Source organism: Larus michahellis, chromosome 2 (assembly GCF_964199755.1).
Source record: "Larus michahellis chromosome 2, bLarMic1.1, whole genome shotgun sequence".
Lineage (NCBI taxonomy): Eukaryota > Metazoa > Chordata > Aves > Charadriiformes > Laridae > Larus > Larus michahellis.
The window spans coordinates 148,028,384-148,048,435 of NC_133897.1; the positions used below are offsets into that span (position 1 = coordinate 148,028,384).

At 40.1% G+C, this 20,052-nt stretch overlaps 1 protein-coding gene across 1 annotated transcript in view; it reads right to left on the reverse strand.

The window, feature by feature from the left end:
• Positions 1-1,082: 1,082 nt before the first annotated feature.
• The window catches only part of DPYS (dihydropyrimidinase), a 33,743-nt gene continuing 14,773 nt past the window's right edge, over positions 1,083-20,052 (reverse strand). The window contains exons 6-10 of the mRNA XM_074573659.1: positions 19,015-19,156; positions 16,866-17,008; positions 6,156-6,363; positions 2,671-2,775; positions 1,083-1,224 (exon numbers count right to left, since the gene is read on the reverse strand). Of these exons, the coding sequence (XP_074429760.1) occupies positions 2,701-2,775; positions 6,156-6,363; positions 16,866-17,008; positions 19,015-19,156 (568 nt within the window). The 3' untranslated portion in view covers positions 1,083-1,224; positions 2,671-2,700. The remainder of the gene's footprint in view (positions 1,225-2,670; positions 2,776-6,155; positions 6,364-16,865; positions 17,009-19,014; positions 19,157-20,052) is intronic.

Here is a 20,052-nt window from a genome sequence, read left to right on the forward strand (position 1 = left end):
AACAGCAATTATCATATGCTTTCTGTATCTTAAAATATGAATGTTTTTCTCTGCCTGTTTGGCCCATGGGTTGCACAGATATACAGGTTATACTGTTTCTACATATAGGAGAATAAACTCACTGTACAGGTGTTTTTGTGTGAGCCTCATTTCTCTCTTAAATATTCCCCAGTGACAGTTGCTTAAAAAGAAAGGCTATCACATGTGAAAATGCAACTTTAAACAACATTCTAGGTTTCTGAGGCAAAAGCTGTCTAGGCATGGTAACAGAGTCACGCTTCTAAGAATACAGTTACTTCTCAAATGGGAAATCAGATAAGTTGAGCAAATGAGATTTCTTTTTAAATTAGGAATCTTGTCCCACAAAACCCAAAGTATTAGTTAAATTGAGATAAACCTCACATTTGCAGTCAAACATTTTTAATTAATGCATTACTCTCTTGCTCTGGTGATCCCACATCATAAGCCTTCAAGTTATGGTTGTACATCTCTCCATAAAGTGAGAACACAAAATAGTATTGTAGGTGAGTTCACCAGTATGGTTAGCATAGGTTTGGCTAGGGTGTAGCAAAGGAAATACTTGAACACACCAATAGAGGCTTGACAGTGCAGCTGGCAGGGACAAAATGTATAAACTCCTTTAAAGACCGGGAGATGTAGCAGAAGCTCTAAAATAGTGACGGTTCCTCTGAACTGGCATTTTTCTGTACCTGACCCCTTCCAGGAAAGGAAAAACAAAAAAACAAATTCAGTATCTGCGATTAGAATTCTCTGCATTGTTAAACACAACAGAGATCTTCCTAGCACATGAAATTAAAGAAATAGGATTTACCTCGTGTGACCTAACAGAGCAAGAATGTAGAAAATGTGCTTAAATACCATTTCTCGTTGCTTTGACTTTATAGGTTAGCTGATACCTTCTAAAGATAAACATTAAGAAATACCATTCCCAAACTTAAGAACCTACAGAACTGCTGCCACATTATAATTGTAGTTATTATTTTATTATTATTCCATTTTCTAAAAAGAATTTTCCAGTTCTAATAACAAAATTCCTTTTAAAAAGAAATGGCAAGGACAACTTTCATCCAGAAGCACAGCATAATGTTTATTGGTTACTGTCGATTCATGTTGGCTCTTGTGAAGTTGATTGTGGATTGATTGTTGGACCCAGAATGCACTGCTTTGGTGGGGACAGCAGAGTCATTTTCATTTGCTTTTTATCTACAGAGAAGAAAAAGACAATATGATATAATCTTTCAAAAGAAAATCTCTGCTTTGCAATTTGTCACTCAGAGAGGTAATAATGGAGAAAGTGTGCTAGGAGCTAGAAAGAATGATTATTGCTCCCTCACTCTATTGCAGCTTAGCCTTTAGTCCTCTCTATTACAAAAGCTTTCTCCCTTGTGACGGGGAAACAAATAGCCTGCTGCACTCTATTGCTGCTACTGATGCCCTGGATGAGGTTCACTGTGAGGGAGCTTTAAAGGAATGATACAATGAAATGTGGACAAGCTAACTCCACCCCCCCACCATTGCAGGTTTGTTCATGTCCTCATATTAATTAGCACTAAGAACAGACCCATTTTATGTGAGGTGCAACTGGGGTTTTACATCCATCTAGTTGATTTCATTGTTGGTACGCATACGCCCCCAAAAACTGAGCCTGGATTTTGTCATGCTTACTGCCCCTCACTGTCCTCCTGACCCATGTAAATCAACTCCCCTGCTGTAGAAGACATTTCAGCTGCAGTTGGCGTACAGCAGCACCATGTCTCAATTGTGATGTAAGTCTCAGTTTTTTTACTTTTTCCTGGAGCATTTCTTCTTCTTGTTAAACAGTTAAAGAGTGGGGTGGCATCACCTAGTCCTTCTCCCCAGCTGCCTGATCCCCCCCCCTGTGTTGCACTGCATTGATTCTTGCTAGGTTCTTCTGAGAGACAGTTCAACAAACTAAGCCAACAGAAGACCAATCCAGAAAAAAGAAGCTAATTGTTTTCTGCTGGCTTAGCAAGTAAATCATCTCACAGAAAGGTCTACTGAGCACCAGGGTATATACAGGTGAGGGAGTATCTATAAGCAAGCTATGTGCTGTGGACACTGGAGAGGAGGGAAAGGGAGACATCAAGTGTTATTCCCTTGTTAGCAGCACTGAGCCTTACAGTAGCTCAACCATCCATTAGAGCACTGCTGGCATTGACTGCAGTGCCTCTATTGCATGAAGACAGCTGTTGTCCTTGCAAAACAAATCTATCACAATTGGTGGAGAGTTTTCTGTAACACAGCGACACTAGAGAAATTAATTTTTCACACGTTTTCTTTCTGTAAATTTGAAAGCCAAATATTTATGCTTTGTTTGTACTCCTGGTGCTAACTGAAGTCGCTTTTTCTATGGGCCTTCATACCCATGTCTCAATCTAGCAGTTAAACTCCATTTGCTTCTCTCAACTGACATTTTTAAATGAGGCTCCAGTCAGAAAGAGGTCCGCCATACCTGGGCTGCCACACGTTTTCATCAAATTTAAAGATACCAAGACAACTCAGCTTCTGAGAGGGCTTCTTTCAGACAAGCCTGTCACAAGCTAGAAGGCCCACTGCACCTTTTTTTTCCTTGAAGTTTCAGAGAAAAATTAAGTAAAGTAATTTTCACTAATGAAAAGAGACAGTTACCTGCAAGAGCCAAGCTGGGGAGTGGGCCTGTTATTTTCGTTCGATGGGTATTGCTGAGGCCACGTCTGTATATGGTGCTCTCTTAACAGGAACAGGCTGACAGACCTGCAATAAAATATTTCAAATCTTTCACTATTATGTTTCTTCCCCTTGCAACTGCTAATTTGACACAATGAAAACAGCAGCCCTATGATAACCCAGCTTTGTATGTTACGCATCTCAACACTTTCGTCAAACCCCTCCCCTAAAAAGTTCCCTCACACTGGCATTAAACAGTTCAGTTCTCAGCTTTCATAAGGAGCCGAGTGCTCAATCTGTTCAGCACCGTAACAAAGCAATTCTAAACCTATTTTTTTAAAGAAGCAACTGACCATGTTCCACCTCATTGTATTGATGCTTCTCTTGTCCTTAGTCCAAACAGATCTTGGAGTGGCAAAACCACACAGATTATGGCACATAAATAATTAGGATATGCTAATATAATAAATCAATTAATCTGGTTGTTTCTGTATATTTTTTTAATCTTGCTTCGGCTATTTAGGATATCCCAGGAGAGAACAGGTACAGAGAACACACACCTGAGCCGCTCTCCAGAACAGCTGACTAGCTGCACGTTCAAGCTATAAGCTTGTTCTTGATAAAGTAATCACATGTTCCAGTGATGCTCTTAGGACCTGGGGGTGCTGGTGGACGGCCAGCTTAACATGAGTCAGCAGTGTGCCCAGGTGGCCAAGAAGGCCAACAGCATTCTGGCTTGTATCAGGAATAGCGTGGCCAGCAGGAGCAGGGAAGTGATCGTGCCTCTGTACTCGGCACTGGTGAGGCCTCACCTCGAGTGCTGTGTTCAGTTCTGGGCCCCTCTGTACCAGAGGGACATTGAAGTGCTGGAGCGTGTCCAGAGGAGAGCTACCAGGCTGGTGAGGGGTCTGGAGACCAGGTCATATGAGGAGAGGCTGAGGGAGCTGGGCATGTTTAGCTTGGAGAAGAGGAGGCTGAGGGGAGACCTCATTGCCCTCTACAACTACCTGAAAGGAGGTTGGAGAGAGGTGGGTGTTGGCCTCTTCTCCCAGGTGAATAATGACAGGACCAGAGGAAATGGTCTGAAGCTGCAGCAGGGGAGGTTTAGATTAGATATTAGGAGGAATCACTTTACTGAAAGAGTGGTCAGGCAGTGGAACAGCCTGCCCAGGGAGGTGGTTGAGTCACCATCCCTAGAGGTGTTTAAGAAACACGTAGATTTGGCACTTCAGGGCATGCTCTAGTGACAGAGACTGTAGGTTGTTCGGTTGGACTTGATGATCTTAAGGGTCCTTTCCAACCATGAAGATTCTGTGATTCTGTGATTAATACAGGTAAGAGAGGTTAATGAACATCAGTGAAACAAAGAGAATCCTGCCTTGTATGGGCATGTACCATCCACCATCATAGCTGCTGGCTACAGGAGATTGAGCTGGTTGAAAAATCACTTCTGAAGACAGTTTGCACTTATGTTTTGATTAAGGGAAAATTCTCTGCAGCTTTGATGGGAGATCGAAACTACCACATTCACTGAAGCCTTTCAGAATTCTATAATTATCAAATTTCTCTTAAATTTTAGTTTAGTTTTGATAATCATCTTCTTCTAACATGGGATATAAGTCTTTAGCAGAGAAGCCAGGATCTGGAGTCACTAAGACTCGGCTATGCTTGAGGAAGAACCTAATTATCATTTAATAACTGCAGCATGTTCTCTTGCATGAAAAGGAATGCCCCAAGTTTTGCTGGTATAATGCCAGTACAAATCTGGTTTCAATAGCTAGTTTCTGTTACCATTACATGGCATTTATTTTGCACTAAAAGTCAAAGAGATCAACATTGCATAACAACGAAAGTGCTGTAATAATAAGCAGCCCTCGTTAACAAAGTACCAAATATTTTCAATGTCCAGTGGATTAAACAGATTTACAAGCACATACAACTTTGTGCATGATGCATACCGCACTGAAGACAGATCCAAAGGACTATGATTTCTAAGAGAAACACTGCAAAGAGAATCTGTAAAAATACAGAATGAGTCTACTGTAGGTGAGCAGTTCTCACTCTTTAGCCTGTGAGACATCCTTATCTGCAGCTGGCCATGGAATTGCATGACTTTTGGAGCAATTGTTTCAATTTGGTTAAACGTTCAGTGGAAAGCGAACTGGTTCACTTCTCTATGAAATCTGGGAAGTCCAGGATGAGATTATTTTCTTTGCCCTTCCTTTCCCCCGGAAACATTAACCTTCATTCACAAAGAAAAGTTGAATAGAATATATCGAAATTGTGAATAGATTTAAATGACACACCTAGTTACAAACTAAAAAGCAAAGTAGAAACAGCACAGTTAGATGCTAGCATAATGCAAATAAAAATATCTCTAGTTTATCTAATTTATACTAACTCGTCCTCATTTCCAAAAAAAAAAAAATGTTCCTTTATGTTTGGAAAATGCAAAAATGCAATCATCTGTTTTCTGCTCTCAGTTCCCAGGGAAAAACTGTGCACTCATGAGGGGACTTCCCTGCCTATCCACTCTGTTGTGTGCATCAACTTGCACACAGCCCACCAGCTCCTGTGAAAGTGTGGTCTTTGAAGGAAAGCCTCACTTAGCCACATTTACATGCCTTTCTCAGTCCATAAAGACAACAGCAGGAAAAAACATACAGAAATATCTTGGAAGAATTTCAAAGGGCCATATCTCACATGGATGCTTGTCTGATTCAACTTTTAGGTCCTGCAGTGAATCCCACTGCTTCAGGTTGTGATTTTAAAATATACTTAGTCTGGGTGCGTTGAAAATCCTACACACAATAAGTAACACTAAGGAGTCAAGAGCATGCTTCATAAATGCTTCCATGGTAAATATTTACTGAAAATTTAATCTTCATGTATGTTGCAACATTCCTCTTTAAAAAAATATAGAACACAAGCTTGAACAGAGCTATCTTGCTTGGTCCAGCAGTGCACTTTGCACATGTTCAGCTTTTAACACATTCTTGCTGGAAGAGAGCCAAGTGTTCAAAATTCTACAGGGTTTAGCTCCAAACATCTGATCCTTGAACGAGTTAGAGAATTATTGATTTCTGCCACAGTATAAGATTTCTCCTGCATATGATGTTAAGCCTCTCTGATTTTCAGTGAAATCGGTGATGAAATCTAGCAGTTAGTCAGATTACACATGAGCAAAACTCTGTCCACCTTTATTTCAGGTGGGAAGTGTTTATTTTAAAAAGTACCCAGGCTTAGTTTATGAGCTATACAGACTACCCTAAAAGCAGGAACTAGGCTATGGTATTTTTCTGTAAGATAAAGAACTATAAATTTGAGTCCTTAGTTTCATTTCCTCCCACCTTGGCAGATTTTGATTAGTAAGGAAAATTACCATCGATTCCCCAAACCTCTCTTCCCAAGAGCTAGTTATCCTCATGTTGTCCAAAGCATTATAGAGATTTATTAGTTTAATTAACCTGCTCCCGCTGCCTGACTCGTTTGTAGACATATGGAGGGAATGGTGGACGGGAGACATATTTGCCTTCTCCTGCTATGACATTGAAAGCTCCACCTTCATAAACCACTTTGCCTCTTGAAACTGTTGCAACTGGGACTCCATGGCAGACCATTCCTTCAAATATATTGAAGTTGTTGGCCTGGTGATGTGTCTTTGCAGATATTGTCCTGTGTTTACAAAACAAAACAATACATAAAATTACTATCATCCTTGCATTTTACTTCATTTTAAAATTTTGAGAAATTGATAAAGGAAGAAAATTTAGTAGCATTATTGAACTACGACATTGTACAGTACATCATGGAACTGCTGTAAAAATAGGATAGAGCATTAACATTTCATTGAACAGTAATTGCATTTCAAAAGAATGAAGGGGGAGTCAAAAGGACAGAACTTTGCAGCCTTGAAACGCAAAATTTTCCACTAGGAAGAGATTAGTGGGGAAAAAATCAGGTTGTAGTATTTTATTTGGATAACGTGATTTCATTCTGCCTTGCCAAGCAAATATCTACACATGGTAAGGTCAGAAAAAGCTCTGACCTTTTAGCTAGAATGACTTGCAATTTCAAGTTTGAAAAGTATGGCTGCAATGTTTCAAAGATTGAGACTCACGAATAACAGACTATTTCACTGGAAAGTCAGTAGATGACAATGAATTTTCGTAACTTTTAATGTGAGTTGGATTGAGCCATTTGGATTACCACGCAAATATCTCAATGCTGCTAAATAATAATGACAACATCACACTTCTACACACCTTTCCTCCAAGGGTATTAAGCAAATTATAATTTTAGACCTCAACAGTACTTATTTGAGCTACAGTATTATTGTTTCATTTATGCATAGACCTCATTCTTTATGATCAGCATTTTTCTAGCCAATTTCTCCAACCCTAACTGGCTACGTGAAAAGCAGAGCCAATGCTAGAGCTGACATTAGCATCTGGAATTGCAGGCTGAGTATACTTCCTTTATTATCTGTTTTCCCTACTGAGATACTTACTGTCTTACTGTATGTAAAATGGGTCACAAGATTTCGAATTTTAGTTAATTAACTTCCTGTTTCCGATCTACAGTTTTATTTTTTTAAAAATAATTTGGAGAGTTGGTATTTTTACTGTCATTTTAATTTCTGAAAAGAAGGAACCATCATGCTTTTGGCTAGCCGTCAGTGTTTTCCAGAATGGGTGCTCACACAATCAAAAACCGATCATGCATATACAGCATTAACATTATTCCAGAGACCACATCTTTTGTAAAAGAATTATCAAAGTAAAAACTAATATGAAATATTAAGAGATTAAAATATTGATGTACTTGGAGAAGAATTTTCTAAAACTTTAGTTAACATCCTTATCAAAATGTCAAAACCCCAACAAAACCTGTATCTTTCTTGAACTATAGCCATGTTCAAAAGTAATCACGTATCAAGTATTTCAAATGATTATTTATATAGAGGAAAAAAGAATTTGTGGAAGGATACTTCATTTTCCTTTCGTATCGTTCTGCTGAACTTAGAATAACTGGTTCTACTAGGGGCTACATTTAAATCTTGGTGGCAACTCACTTTTCAAAGGCTGTATATGGCCAGTCTCCCCATAGGAATAAATCCTTTTCCTTATCCATCACACATTGGGCAGAAAAATTATGCATGCCTGCTCACCAGTATCAGCATCATCTTGTAGGTTCACAGTGGAAAGAGTGAGCAATAGAAGTCAGACCTCTCTTGCATTCACCAGTCCTATGAACGCTGTCGAACAACTATATCCGCGGGTGTTAGAATAGCCCTACAAAGAGTTTGTGAACATATTCCTCTAGCTTATTGTACTACCCTTATGGGTCCAATTGCTAGAACAGTAAATAAGAACAATTGTAATATAATTATCTTTAGCATTCGCTGGGTATACATCATATCTATTTGCACAATAGCGCAGGGACTTGAAATTAAAAATGGGAAAGGTAATTTGAGCAAACTAACAGAAAAATAAGCAAGATCCTTTAACTCAACATATGAGCTGTTTAAATGCGCTACAGCAGGATCACTCAGAGGTAAGTATGTCCTTCATAAAAAGATACAAAAGGAATGGGAGTTAGCACATTTAAAAGAAATATCCATTTGTACAGATAAACCTTACAATATGACAAAACACATTTCCCAGAGCTTGCCTCAACAAGAAACTTGTATCGAACTCATTTATAACTCTTCTGTTGAAACAAGTCTTAGACTGCACTGCCCTTCCTGAAGGTGAAGTGTATTGTCCCTGATGTAGATCACCAAAATTCGTCTGTGATTTAACCCTTTGACGTTATCAATGGCAGTGAAAGTTTCTGGTAGCGAGTGACCAACCAATTAAAACAGAACTAGACAGTATCCTTCTGCAACAGACTGTTTCCTGCTGTACCAGCTGTTTCAGTAGCAGGCAGCTTGCTGGGAATCTTAACAAAATGTCAATGTTTGCTCCAAACATCTGAATGCTATTGACCACTCAGCTAATGACAAGAACAGCTGTAACCTACTTATTATCCAAGAAAAGAAGACTGCCATCGTAGTGAAGTATAATGTAACAGCTGTCTCCAGCATCCTATGTGATGCCTGACGTAAGGGATTAGTCAACATGAGAGTGCAGATTCTGACTCCAGGCTTCAAAAACCTGTATTGGATTTTGTTTTATAAAATTTGTAAAATTCTCTAATTCTGGTTATAAATTACAGTGGCTCTTGTTTCAAGCAGCCCTTTCTCAAATGGAGACTGAGATGAGAATGATTTCTTCAATATCGAAAAGAACATTCTCCTCTACAAAGAGGATACTGCAAAGACATCAGGCCCTGTTTTGTTCCTGCTTACATCAGTGTTTCCATGTAACTGACTTCAGCTGCTTCTGATACACCTATCTTGCAAAAGGTTTTAGGCTATGAATATAAAAATTGACATTCCTTTAGTACCAAAGAGGAAGACATGCTTCTGAAATTGTCTTTTTTTCAATACAGTGCTTCTGTCCAACTACTACAGTCAAATAGCTATTATTTTAGTCTAAGAGCAATTACCAGATTTTCTCTGACTGTGTGAGGATTCAGTGACTAGTAAGCCTGTATTTATTTATGCCCCAGGTGAGAAAGGGCTTTACACCACTCCTAGAATATTATATGTAAATAAACTGCAAACTGAAGTTTGAAATTTAGAAAAGACCATCAGATTAGCCTAGTACAGCAAGCTGTAGGGTGAAATTCAAGACTGTGCAGGTGGTCAGCTCAAAAGTTATGCCCTGAAGTTTTGTTAAGGAGTTAAAGGCACCAGTTTTCATTTCAAGTCAAACACAACCCAGGGGCATCATAAACATGTCTATGCTTCAGTCAGAGCCTGAAGTACTAAATAATGAGTTACAGTCATTATTTGTACATACACATTACAGATATTACATATCAATACAGGCAGGAAGGGGAACTGGATGAAGGGAAACCATTAGACATTAGGGTGATCTTCTACCCCTCATAATGCATAGGACATGAAGCTACATCAGCCCAGTGAAGGTAGATCTGTTGGACTAGAGTGAGCTCTAGGACCTAAACTTTGACTGCTGTGAGGATTATCACTTTAATTTTCAAGGTGAGCATAAGAAAATGAAGAATGTTATGACTTTCAATGGAAACTAGAGCATACCTCACACCGTTTTGTTTAAAAATTCCAAGTACAGGAATATGAAGGAATGCTGTAGTCAACTGCCCAGAGGCAAGAATAGCTGCTCAACATCTCAGTAAAGGGAGGACACCTATTTTATAATTACTTACTTAATTAAAAATATAGTAATAAAGGCAGCTAAAATGACCTGAGTCCATTGTTGAAGAGAAAATAACTGCTTCGTTGACAGCTGCCATAGAAAGCCAACTTATGTAAGAGTGAGTATTTGAGCTGTAAGCAACTTGTCTCACTGTTTACAGTGCAGTATCTCTAAGCTTTTGGGAGCTGCAGGTAGGTGAGAAATGCCAGTTTGATGAGGATAGTATCTGCCTTTGAGAGTTGCCTCTTCACATCATTTTCAGATGCCTTTTAACTGTCCATAATGTTAACCTGCTTTTCTAAAATCTAGAAAAAAATAAATAGATCGTTCACCTTTCTGTGCTGTCCTGAGTCACCACTCATTTATAATGATAATTAAGTTGAACTTTGTTAATGTTAAAGAGTCAGTTTTATTACAAAGAAAAGCAAAGGAGGGGGGAAAAAAAGAGAGGAAAAAGAAGAAAGTCTTAAGATCTATGTGCAAAAATGCTATCTATAAGCCTATAATGTGGATTAAAACCTGCAGGCCCTATTTTATATTAAAGAATTGCAATTGCTGCACATGCAAATACATGCAGGCAACTATTTGTAAAGTTGTATTTCTAGCCTCTTAAAAAAATATCTTCTAATAAGCATTGAGTTTGAGCAGCCATATGAATTGAGGAGATTTGTGGATAAAATAACAGGTGCAAGAAGAGGTAGGAAGTTAATGTTTGGGAGGTCTGAGTCCAAGTGACTCATTTGAGAGATGGGATCTTTATTTCATGCAATCATAACTCCTAAAATTCATCATTTTAAGATGGGTAGAGAATGACAGCAAAATTATTTTTCTGATTATGGTAAGTAACTTATTTGTCAACAATACCATCAGTCTGGTCCTATCAATCACTCCAAACAGGTATGGGATGAAAGTGAAAATTGTCAAACTGCATAATGGGCAGAGGGAAACTGTAATGAGAAATTAAGCTTTCAGAAAAGCATAAAAAGAGAGGAAAATACAAGTTAGTCTATTCAATGACTAAAGAAATCTGGAAGTGATCATCGGGGAGAAAAAGGCAAGGTTATATAAGGAGAAAATAAAAAAGATTTAAAAATTTTTGGTAACATTTCTAAGATTCAGTTGTCTAAAGAGAACAACTGACATTTTGTGAGACAGCAAGTTACTAGGGAAACGTACATCATGCTCTCTCAGAGAGGCTTGTTTTGCTACAGTTCACAGAACCACAGCATTGAGGCTAGAAAGCATCTGTGGAGATCATCTATTCCAAGCACTCTGCTCTGATCAGGGTCAGCCAAAGTAGCTTTCTCACGGCCGTGTCCAGTCAGGTTTTAAGTACCTCCAGAGATGGAGACTCCAAAATCATTTTGTGCAGCCTGTGCCAGTGTTTGATCACCCTTACAGCAAAAAAAAAAGTTATTTCTTATGTTTAAATGGAATTTCCTGTATTTTAATTTGTGCCCATTGTTTCTTTCTCCATGTCCCCTTAATTTGAGATAACAGGCTTTTGACAGGAACTCTGATTGTAGTGAATTAGTGTACATTCATGCATGCACACGCTTGCACTTGTGCAAAACAATGTGGGGCTATTGAAAATGCCAGAACATACTTGTCCTATGCATACCTATTTGTATGCCACATTATTTCATTTTGCCTCATTGTGTCTAGATGCAGTTATCCATATACTTAGTATTCAAAATTATGCTCATTCATCAAGAGAGTAAGACAGTTGCGGCATTATTTATTCTAATCATCTGCTAACATCTCGGTTTCTTCCTCTTTCATGTTACAAAAAATTACAGGCAGTTGCTTGGCAAAGAGTGCTTAAATGTTGTAACTTGTCTCCACTTAAGCCTCTGAAGCTGAAGACTTGACTACAAATGAGACAGACATAGGCTGAAGATTTTGGTTCTAACAAATGCAACAGATTTATCTATGGTTATATCTACATGCAAACAAAGGCATTGAGGGAACATATGCCAGCAGACTGGGGGACTCCGACTTCTTGCTGATTTGCATCCAGTGACTGTTGCCCCTAAAATGCATAACACTGGAAACAGGGTCTAGAAACCACATCTTCCCTAGTCACGTCATAGTCAAATCAAAGCCGGTAGACTACAGAGTAAGGTGTCCTTTTCCTCCCTCTCTTCCTCACCTCAGGACCCTGCTCCAGCAGCTGTGTGCTTGGGGCTGCAGCCATCACTGCTCTGCCCAGGGCTGAGCCCAGCTCCAGTGGCACACGCTGGGCCTGCCAAAGAGGCAGGAGGATGGGGTGAGAGACTGCTACCTGCACAGCCAGCTCTGCCTCTGCATTCAAAAGTAGCTAACTTTTAGGCTATATTTAAGAAGTGGAAAAAAGCTGGTGGGTGAGGTTTCCCAGACTGCATGTTTTCATAGTGAAGTGGATAAACTTTGAAAGTTAAACTCCATTTGAGACAGGTTTTTTAACCCTATGGATGTTTGATCTTGGGGCGTGATCCAGGGCTTATTTGCAAGGATCCAACAGGCTACAATGAGTTTACCGAACCCTAATACCCGACAGGAGCTAACTGTCTCTTATGAGATCTTTAGCACCTTCTGCCCCTACTTTACAAGGGATGCTCAGCTATTTCCACAGCCTGAATTGGGTACTGCTGTATTTAGATTCCTTGCTAGAGCATTTCTGAAACAAGCCCAAGAGATTTTGTATTCTTGCTTGCTTTCAAATAGCTAAAGGCATCAGCTATAGAGGACACTGACTTGCTGACAGGTGACATTCCCTTTTCCTTGCTTAGTCTGCCCTCTCCTTCTGGAACAGTCTTTACAGTTGCTTTTGTTTCACAGACTTGAGGCTGTTATTTTATTTGTGTGCCTCTGAAAGAAGTCAGTGAATATTCTTGATCGAAGCAGAGATTTAAATAAGATGGTACGCTGAGTATACATTTGCTGCCTACATATGTTTTTCCAAGGAGTTCTCACAAAACAATCCTGTGTGCACAGGCTGTGCTTGAGATGCTGAGGGTGTTGACGTCTGCAAGATGGTGTTTGGTAGCACATGGCTGCAATAAACCAACAGGTCCCTTTGGTATTTGTTTATTCTTTAACGAATATTCAATAAGTATAAGGAAGCTAAGAAATAGAGCTAACCTGGCAGAGCTCACAACCCATCGTTTCTAACGCAGTTTCTAATTTATACATTTAATGTGTTTCTTCTCAAAAATTCTTGCTTTCATGGAGACCCGCTAAACCCAGTATTTAGAAGCTTTTAAATACAGTAGCAAATCTGATAACTGTTCATATAACATTTTCTGCAGAAATTACCAGAAAATGCTACAGATGTAGGCCAGTCAAAGACGCTGACCCACAGGAGAGCCTCAGCTAAAGAGGCACAGTGCTGGAAGCGGAACCTTGAATTGCATTTGCTCACGGCTTGCAGAGCTGTCACGTTGAATTCACTAGGTTTTGCAACCTAGAAAGAGAAAATCCTGAATGCCCAGATAGCACCCAACATGTTACTATTGTGCAATGATGTGGGAGGGGAAATGCAGCAGATTTTGTAGGGACACAAGTTTTTGTATTTTGAAGAGCTTCACTACCTTTCAGATTGACTTTAGAATCTTCCCTATAGACTTCCTCTGACAGATTGTGATAATACCACTTCCTCACAGCAATGCTTCAGCAATTGTCTAACTCTCTAGGCTAGTATCAGCCAGTATTTTAAGACTACGGCAACGCAGCATCGAATCAGAACTGGAAAATTGCATTTTCCTCTTGCAAGATTTAGATTTACAAACAAGAAAAAAAGTCACGCTCAAAAGAGAAAGGACTTGGCAAGAAAGAGGAACAAGCCTATTGTGAAATTGAAAATCACTCCCCAGAGTCAACAAAGCACATGAGGCTGCACCTTGTGTAATATCTTAAACGGCTGAAGTCCATTAGCTAGAGCTGTTTTTTTCTGCTGGGCTGTTTGTGCCCTCTTCAGGATTTGTAGTGAAATGAATAGGCAAGCGCTAGTGAGATTTATTTATACTTCTGTAGTTCACACAATTGTACCTGCAGAGAGGCTTGTTCCCAGCAAAGCCGAAGGGATAAACAATGGGAACAGTACGAGATCAGGAAAAAAGTATTGGCTGAACTTAATATCAGCTTGCTCGGTAAGAAAATACAGTTTAGTCTTTGAAAAAATATTTGAAGAAAAACTGCACCTTCACAGCTGCAGAGGGCAAAAAGGCAATTAGAGCACTCAGGAGAGAGCGAAGGGAGGCAGAAGGAATGTTTGGGAAACAAAAGGATAAATAATTACAGGAGCTGACAAAGCACCTTGAGAACAATTTCAGAACTCTGCTATCCTTCTAGATTCATTTGTCCCCAGACAGAGCAGAAGTGAGCTCAGAAAAGAATCCTTCAGGTTTTTTTTAATCAGAGTTCATAGCTCCACTGTCCTGAAATAGCTCATTGCTAGTATCTCAAAATATGCTTGCTCAACATGCCAGAAGGCAAAATGCACATGAAAATCTCTCTGACCCAGCGCTGGGCAGGCCTCTGCATTTATTGGGGTTGACACTCCTGAAACTTCTTTTGCTGGTGTTGCCAGTTTTTTGTGGGACTTCTGAACAGCAACTTCCATGTCCTCAAGCTTTGCAGCTTAAAACAGAATGCTCTCTCACATTTTTTTCATACTCATTAATATACTGAAATGAGTAAGAATCGCTTTATCAGAAATTCAAAACCCAGAAGATCGGTCAAGAAAATTTTGTTTGTGTAATGTAAATCTAGGATTAGGGCTTTTTTTTTTTCCCTCTGTTTGGTTTCCAAAATCGGATATACCCAGTTATGTTTCAAAACTGTCCTCTGCCATGAGGGGAGTCTTCAACTCTTTTGTTTTAAAACAAAGGCTGAAAATCTAATGCCATCTGAGTTATAACAGCTCAGGCTTCAGGAACACCAAACACTGTGACAATCTTGATGAAACCTGGCCATACTGCCATCATGCCCAACGCCCCACGAAACTCATCTAAGGTTATTGGTCACGGTCTTCTACGGATTTACTGACTATTTGGATGACACTGATGAAGAGATTTCAAGGAGAGTCAATGTGTGCCTTCAGCGCAATTGTACATTCACACTGCTCACTAGAGACAAAGGCACCAGCCCAGCGCACCTCCTGACCTGCTGCTGATGTGTGCGGGGCTGGATGTGGTCAGATGTAAGACTCAGCTCTTAAAGTGCCTGCAGATTTAAGGTAACCTGCTCAGCAGTTGAACGGTGTAGATGCATTCACACTACCCACAGGCATCTCTGCTGAGAAAGACAACTCCACAGGTGAGCTGGCTCTGTGACACCTGGCTGCCAGACCATCTCCAGGCAGTTTAAACAAGACCAGGAGGGGCACAAGAGCCAGAGCAAGACTCAAGATGTGTAATTCTTGAGATATTTACAGTGGCCTGAGTATGGAGCTGGCTGATGGTGTGGATATACCCGAAGACAGAAATAAGCTGTAATGCAGAGTATGCTGTGTGAGTCATAGACAGTAAATTATCCATGAGCAAGCAATGTGCCCTTGTTGCCAAAAAGGCCAATGGCATCCTGGGCTGCATAGGGAAGAGTGTGGCCAGTAGGTCGAAGGAGGTCATTCTCCCCCTCTACTCTGCACTGGTGAGGCCACAACTGGAATACTGCATCCAGTTTGGGGCTCCCCAGTTCAAGAGGGACAGGGAACAACTGGAGCAGGTCCAGCGTAGGGCAACAAAGATGACTGAGGGATTGGAGCATCTCCCTTATGAGGAAAGGCTGAGAGAGCTGGGACTCTTTAGCCTGGAGAAGAGAAGGCTGAGGGGAGACCTTATTAATGTTTACAAGTATCTAAAGGGTGGGTTGAAGGAGGATGGTGCCAGACTCTTTTCATTGGTTCCCAGTGACAGGACAAGGGGCAACGGGCACAAGTTAGAACATAGGAAGTTCCGTTCAAATACACGGAAACACTTCTTTACGGTGAGGGTGACAGAGCACTGGAACAGGCTGCCCAGGGAGGTTGTGGAGTCCCCTTCTCTGGAGATTTTCAAGACTCGCCTGGATGCAGTCCTGAGTAACGTGCTCTAGGCAATCCTGCTTTAGCAGGGGAGTTGGACTAGATGATCTCTAGAGGTCCCTTCCAACTCTGAAGTTTCTGTGATTCTGTGAGTCAACGCTCTTAGAAAGACACTGCATGCCCTTTGCAGCAAGAATGTACCATGGCATCAAGTCATGCAGGGTGAGACGTCACCACACCTTTTGTGCGTCTGTTGCTGGTGTGACAAGCTCTATTCTAGCAGACTTACTGTGCATAAAATCAGAAAACTCCTTAAATAAAAGCATAAGCATGCACAGCTTGAGCTTCAGAACTGAACCCACTCCTGGTTCTACCACTGTATTTGCTCTATCAGCTAAGGAGAAGACATTAGAAGGGCAAGAGTCCACACTTTCACCATCATCCTGACCACTTTTGAACACGCTTGAGGTAGCTGTAAGTTCAAAACACAAGCCTTGTAATGGGTCATCCTGCAGGAACACTGGCTCCTCTCCCTGCTCTTTGCAGTGGGAGGAAGCTAAACATACTCCAGCACTTAACACAGTTACTCTAACATCCCAAAGTGGTTATTTTTACTCTTAGGTTATCAAGCCCAGGAAGCATAATGTACAGACCTTGCTATTTTTACATTTGGTCAGCAATCTAGGAGAATTTTTTTTAAATCTATCTAGAGATCAAAGATCCCTACTTACACACTATTGTAGGAGACAAATAACCTGTAAATAATTAATGTGAAGTGCTGTTGAAAAACATCATAACCTCCCCCCAAAGGTTTATTGCTGTACAGAGGCTTTGAGATACTTTTTTCCTGCAGAGAGGCTGGATGGGAGGAAATAACTACCCATACATACCTTGTAGCGTTGGGATCCCAAATTACGATGTCAGCATCAGACCCCACAGCAATTCTCCCCTTCTTTGGGTAAAGGTTAAAGATTTTTGCTGCATTTGTGCTGGTAACAGCTACAAATCTGTTTTCATCCATTTTTCCACTATACTGCAGAAGAGTACACAAAAGCAAACTCATTACTTTTTTAAACAAGGAATGAAAAAAATGTTCCTGCTGTTGAAAAGTCTCAGATGAGTGACAGCTCTCTGCAAACATCACATCAGTATTTTTTAAATGTCATACTGAGGAGTTTAAAAGAAATAAAAATAAGTATTTGTCTCAGATGCACATACTGCAATGTACATTTACTGATTACGGTAACTTTCTCTTACTTTATCCCACAGCAAAGGGAAAAAAAGGCTTTAAAGCCAAAAGCCAAACACGCTGTGGATCCGGTCCCAAGTCGACTGAAATAAAATTTTTTAGCTGTCTTTGAATCAGTAGTCCTGCTCAGCAGTTTCCTCAGGAGACTTAACACGTCTCAAGTACCTAGGTTTTGGAAAATTGTAAGACAGTATTACGGAGAGCCTAGAATGTGATAAAGGAGAGGCAAGGTGCTACGTGTCATATAGGAAAGGTGATACGCAAATCTCTTCAGCAATAACACAGAGGATAGAACAGTTCAGTAAATGTTTGAGATCAAGCAGTATAAAAAATGATTTGCTGATGTGACATGGCAAATAATAATGGATATACATGTGTCTTGGGACTGTCCACTGTTACACAACTAATTTAATCCAACCTCCATGACTGTTTGCTTGGAAAACCAGCTACACTGGCAGTAATATTGTGCATATGTCAGTCTAGGAATCAGAATGTCGAAAACCATGTTTGTATGGTGGCCTGTGAGCAGTCATCTGAGAAGAAAAGCATAAAGTGGTTAACACTGCCCTTTTAAATAATAGTGTGTGGGAAGGGAGGGAAGCTTTCCAGACAAACTCTCACAGCTGTGCGATATTTTACAAGTAAGAAAAGGGAGGATATTACTGATAGAAGATCCTTTTGAAAAATGATCTTGCCCAACAGCACTGATGTACATATTCATATGTACACTTTCTTACTAACCACAAGTTAGATGATTTTCCAGTTTGCACCATAAATAATCACACTAGAGCTATGCCACAGGTAAATATAGGTAGAAGTCTGCTTTGTACACCCAGCTGGAGACAAATCCCAAATACAGATAAACAAGATGCCGAACCACATCCTTATCAAGTGTGTGAGGTAGATAATTCTACTGTGACAAATAAATAAGCTTCACATCACATCATTATCAACAAAACTTCACTACTTCTCTACTGCAAGAGAACTTATTATTAATTAGAAAGCTGAACTAGAGCCTCTGGAAATTAACAGTATTTTATTAGCCAGAGCAATCATAACAGCCAGTAAGCAGCAGATTCCTCACCAGATTCCTTCACCTCTCCCCTCATCAGACTACCCCATATCCAAAACACCTGGCCATTAACTTTCATATTCATATTTGTTTGGAGCCTGAAGGGCATTGTCCTGAGAAGCACCAAGCATTCTTGTGTTGGCACTGAGAATCTGAAGTCAATGGGATTTGAACATGCTTATCTCATCATATCACAGGACTAAGCCATATATTAGAGAAACATTTCTTATCTCTAGCTTGTTTCCTCTGGATGAGAACACAAATTAGAAGTCGACACCCAGTGCGGAAGTGTCGCACTACTAATGCGAGTTTAGTAGTGCGACAGCTAAGTTTGAGAGAGGTCTAAGAGGAGAAAATATAGAACTGACCAAGTCAAAAATTTGGGCACCTCTTTCCTTTTATTTTCCTTTAATCCATTGAAAAAAAAAAAAAAAAAGCTGCAGGTAAGTGTACTGTGCGCTACTGCTGAAACAATAGCAGTCTTTTGCTGCTAAATGATGGAAATTATTCTCTAGCACTACATTTTAAGCACTGAGAATCTTCTACCTCCCAGGACCATGAAGTGAGAGTTAGTAAGGACTCTGTTATGGTATTTGGTCAAAGGAGTTATCCTATGATATATACACTTGATAAAACTGAATAGTTGATAACTGCTGAGAGAATATATTTTGTTGGAGAAATCAGTTACCGCCATGTTCAGACATCTTGATATACTTACCACGCCTTTTTCCCATATGACTGACATCCTGTCTTCAACACCATTCACTCCATTAGGGATTTTTGTGAAGTCATCCTTCCCCAGAGCTTTCTGGCATATATCAAAGGTGCAATTGTCAGTCCCTGTCACAGATAGGTCATCACTACAGAGAAACAAAGTTCATTATGAATCAGAGCACGTACCAGATAGTGGCACATCGGAAAATCTGTTGCAAGGCTGGGTAGATCCAGCCATCCATCCTGTAAGGAAAAGCTGATATGTCCTGCCAACCTGTCTTCAGTCCCATTCTCCAAGAGTAGCTCCACAGTAACAGCCAGTTCCTCTGTAAAGTAGTTTCCTCTTCAGAAACCACTCAGAAGAAACCAAGCACCAAAAAAACCCTCTTTCACTTTGGGTATGTCAAAGGTGTCCCACAAATGGAGGACTGTCCCACTTTGCCCAGAGCAAAGCGCTTGGTTCCATTCTCACTTAGGGCAATTTTAGACTGTGTCAATCCATATAGCCTGTGAAATTTCTATGGATCTGCACAAGCATCAGCCAGTGTTCAGGCATACATTCACAGACTCTGGTCAAATTCAACCCTTTTGTGGAGCTAAACTTATTGGTAATGAATTACCAGCAAACGACACATTTTGTTAATTGCAGGTATCTGAAGGATACTTCTGTTCCTACTTCCTTCTGAAGAGATGTTATGAGTGGATTACTTATATCTGTCTTCGGAAGTCTGAAGGCTTAGTTTTTATGCTGCATCCAAATTTCAAGTGAAAAGGCAGCTAACAACAAACCCCAGAACCCTTAGCTGTGACCCCACTTTTTACACGTTTCCCATCAACTTACAGCCTCACTGTCCACCCTGGTCATGTTTCAATTTTTGCCGCAGTATTAGCAAAGCAAGGCTTATTGATTAAAATCAAATGGGGACAGAAGGCCGCAAGAGTTCAGAGAAACAAAATCTGAACACTTTCTAATTTCTGTAACAAATGTTTTTCATCTATGGTTTCACCTTCCATTTCTCCTTCCTTATAATGTAACATTCTA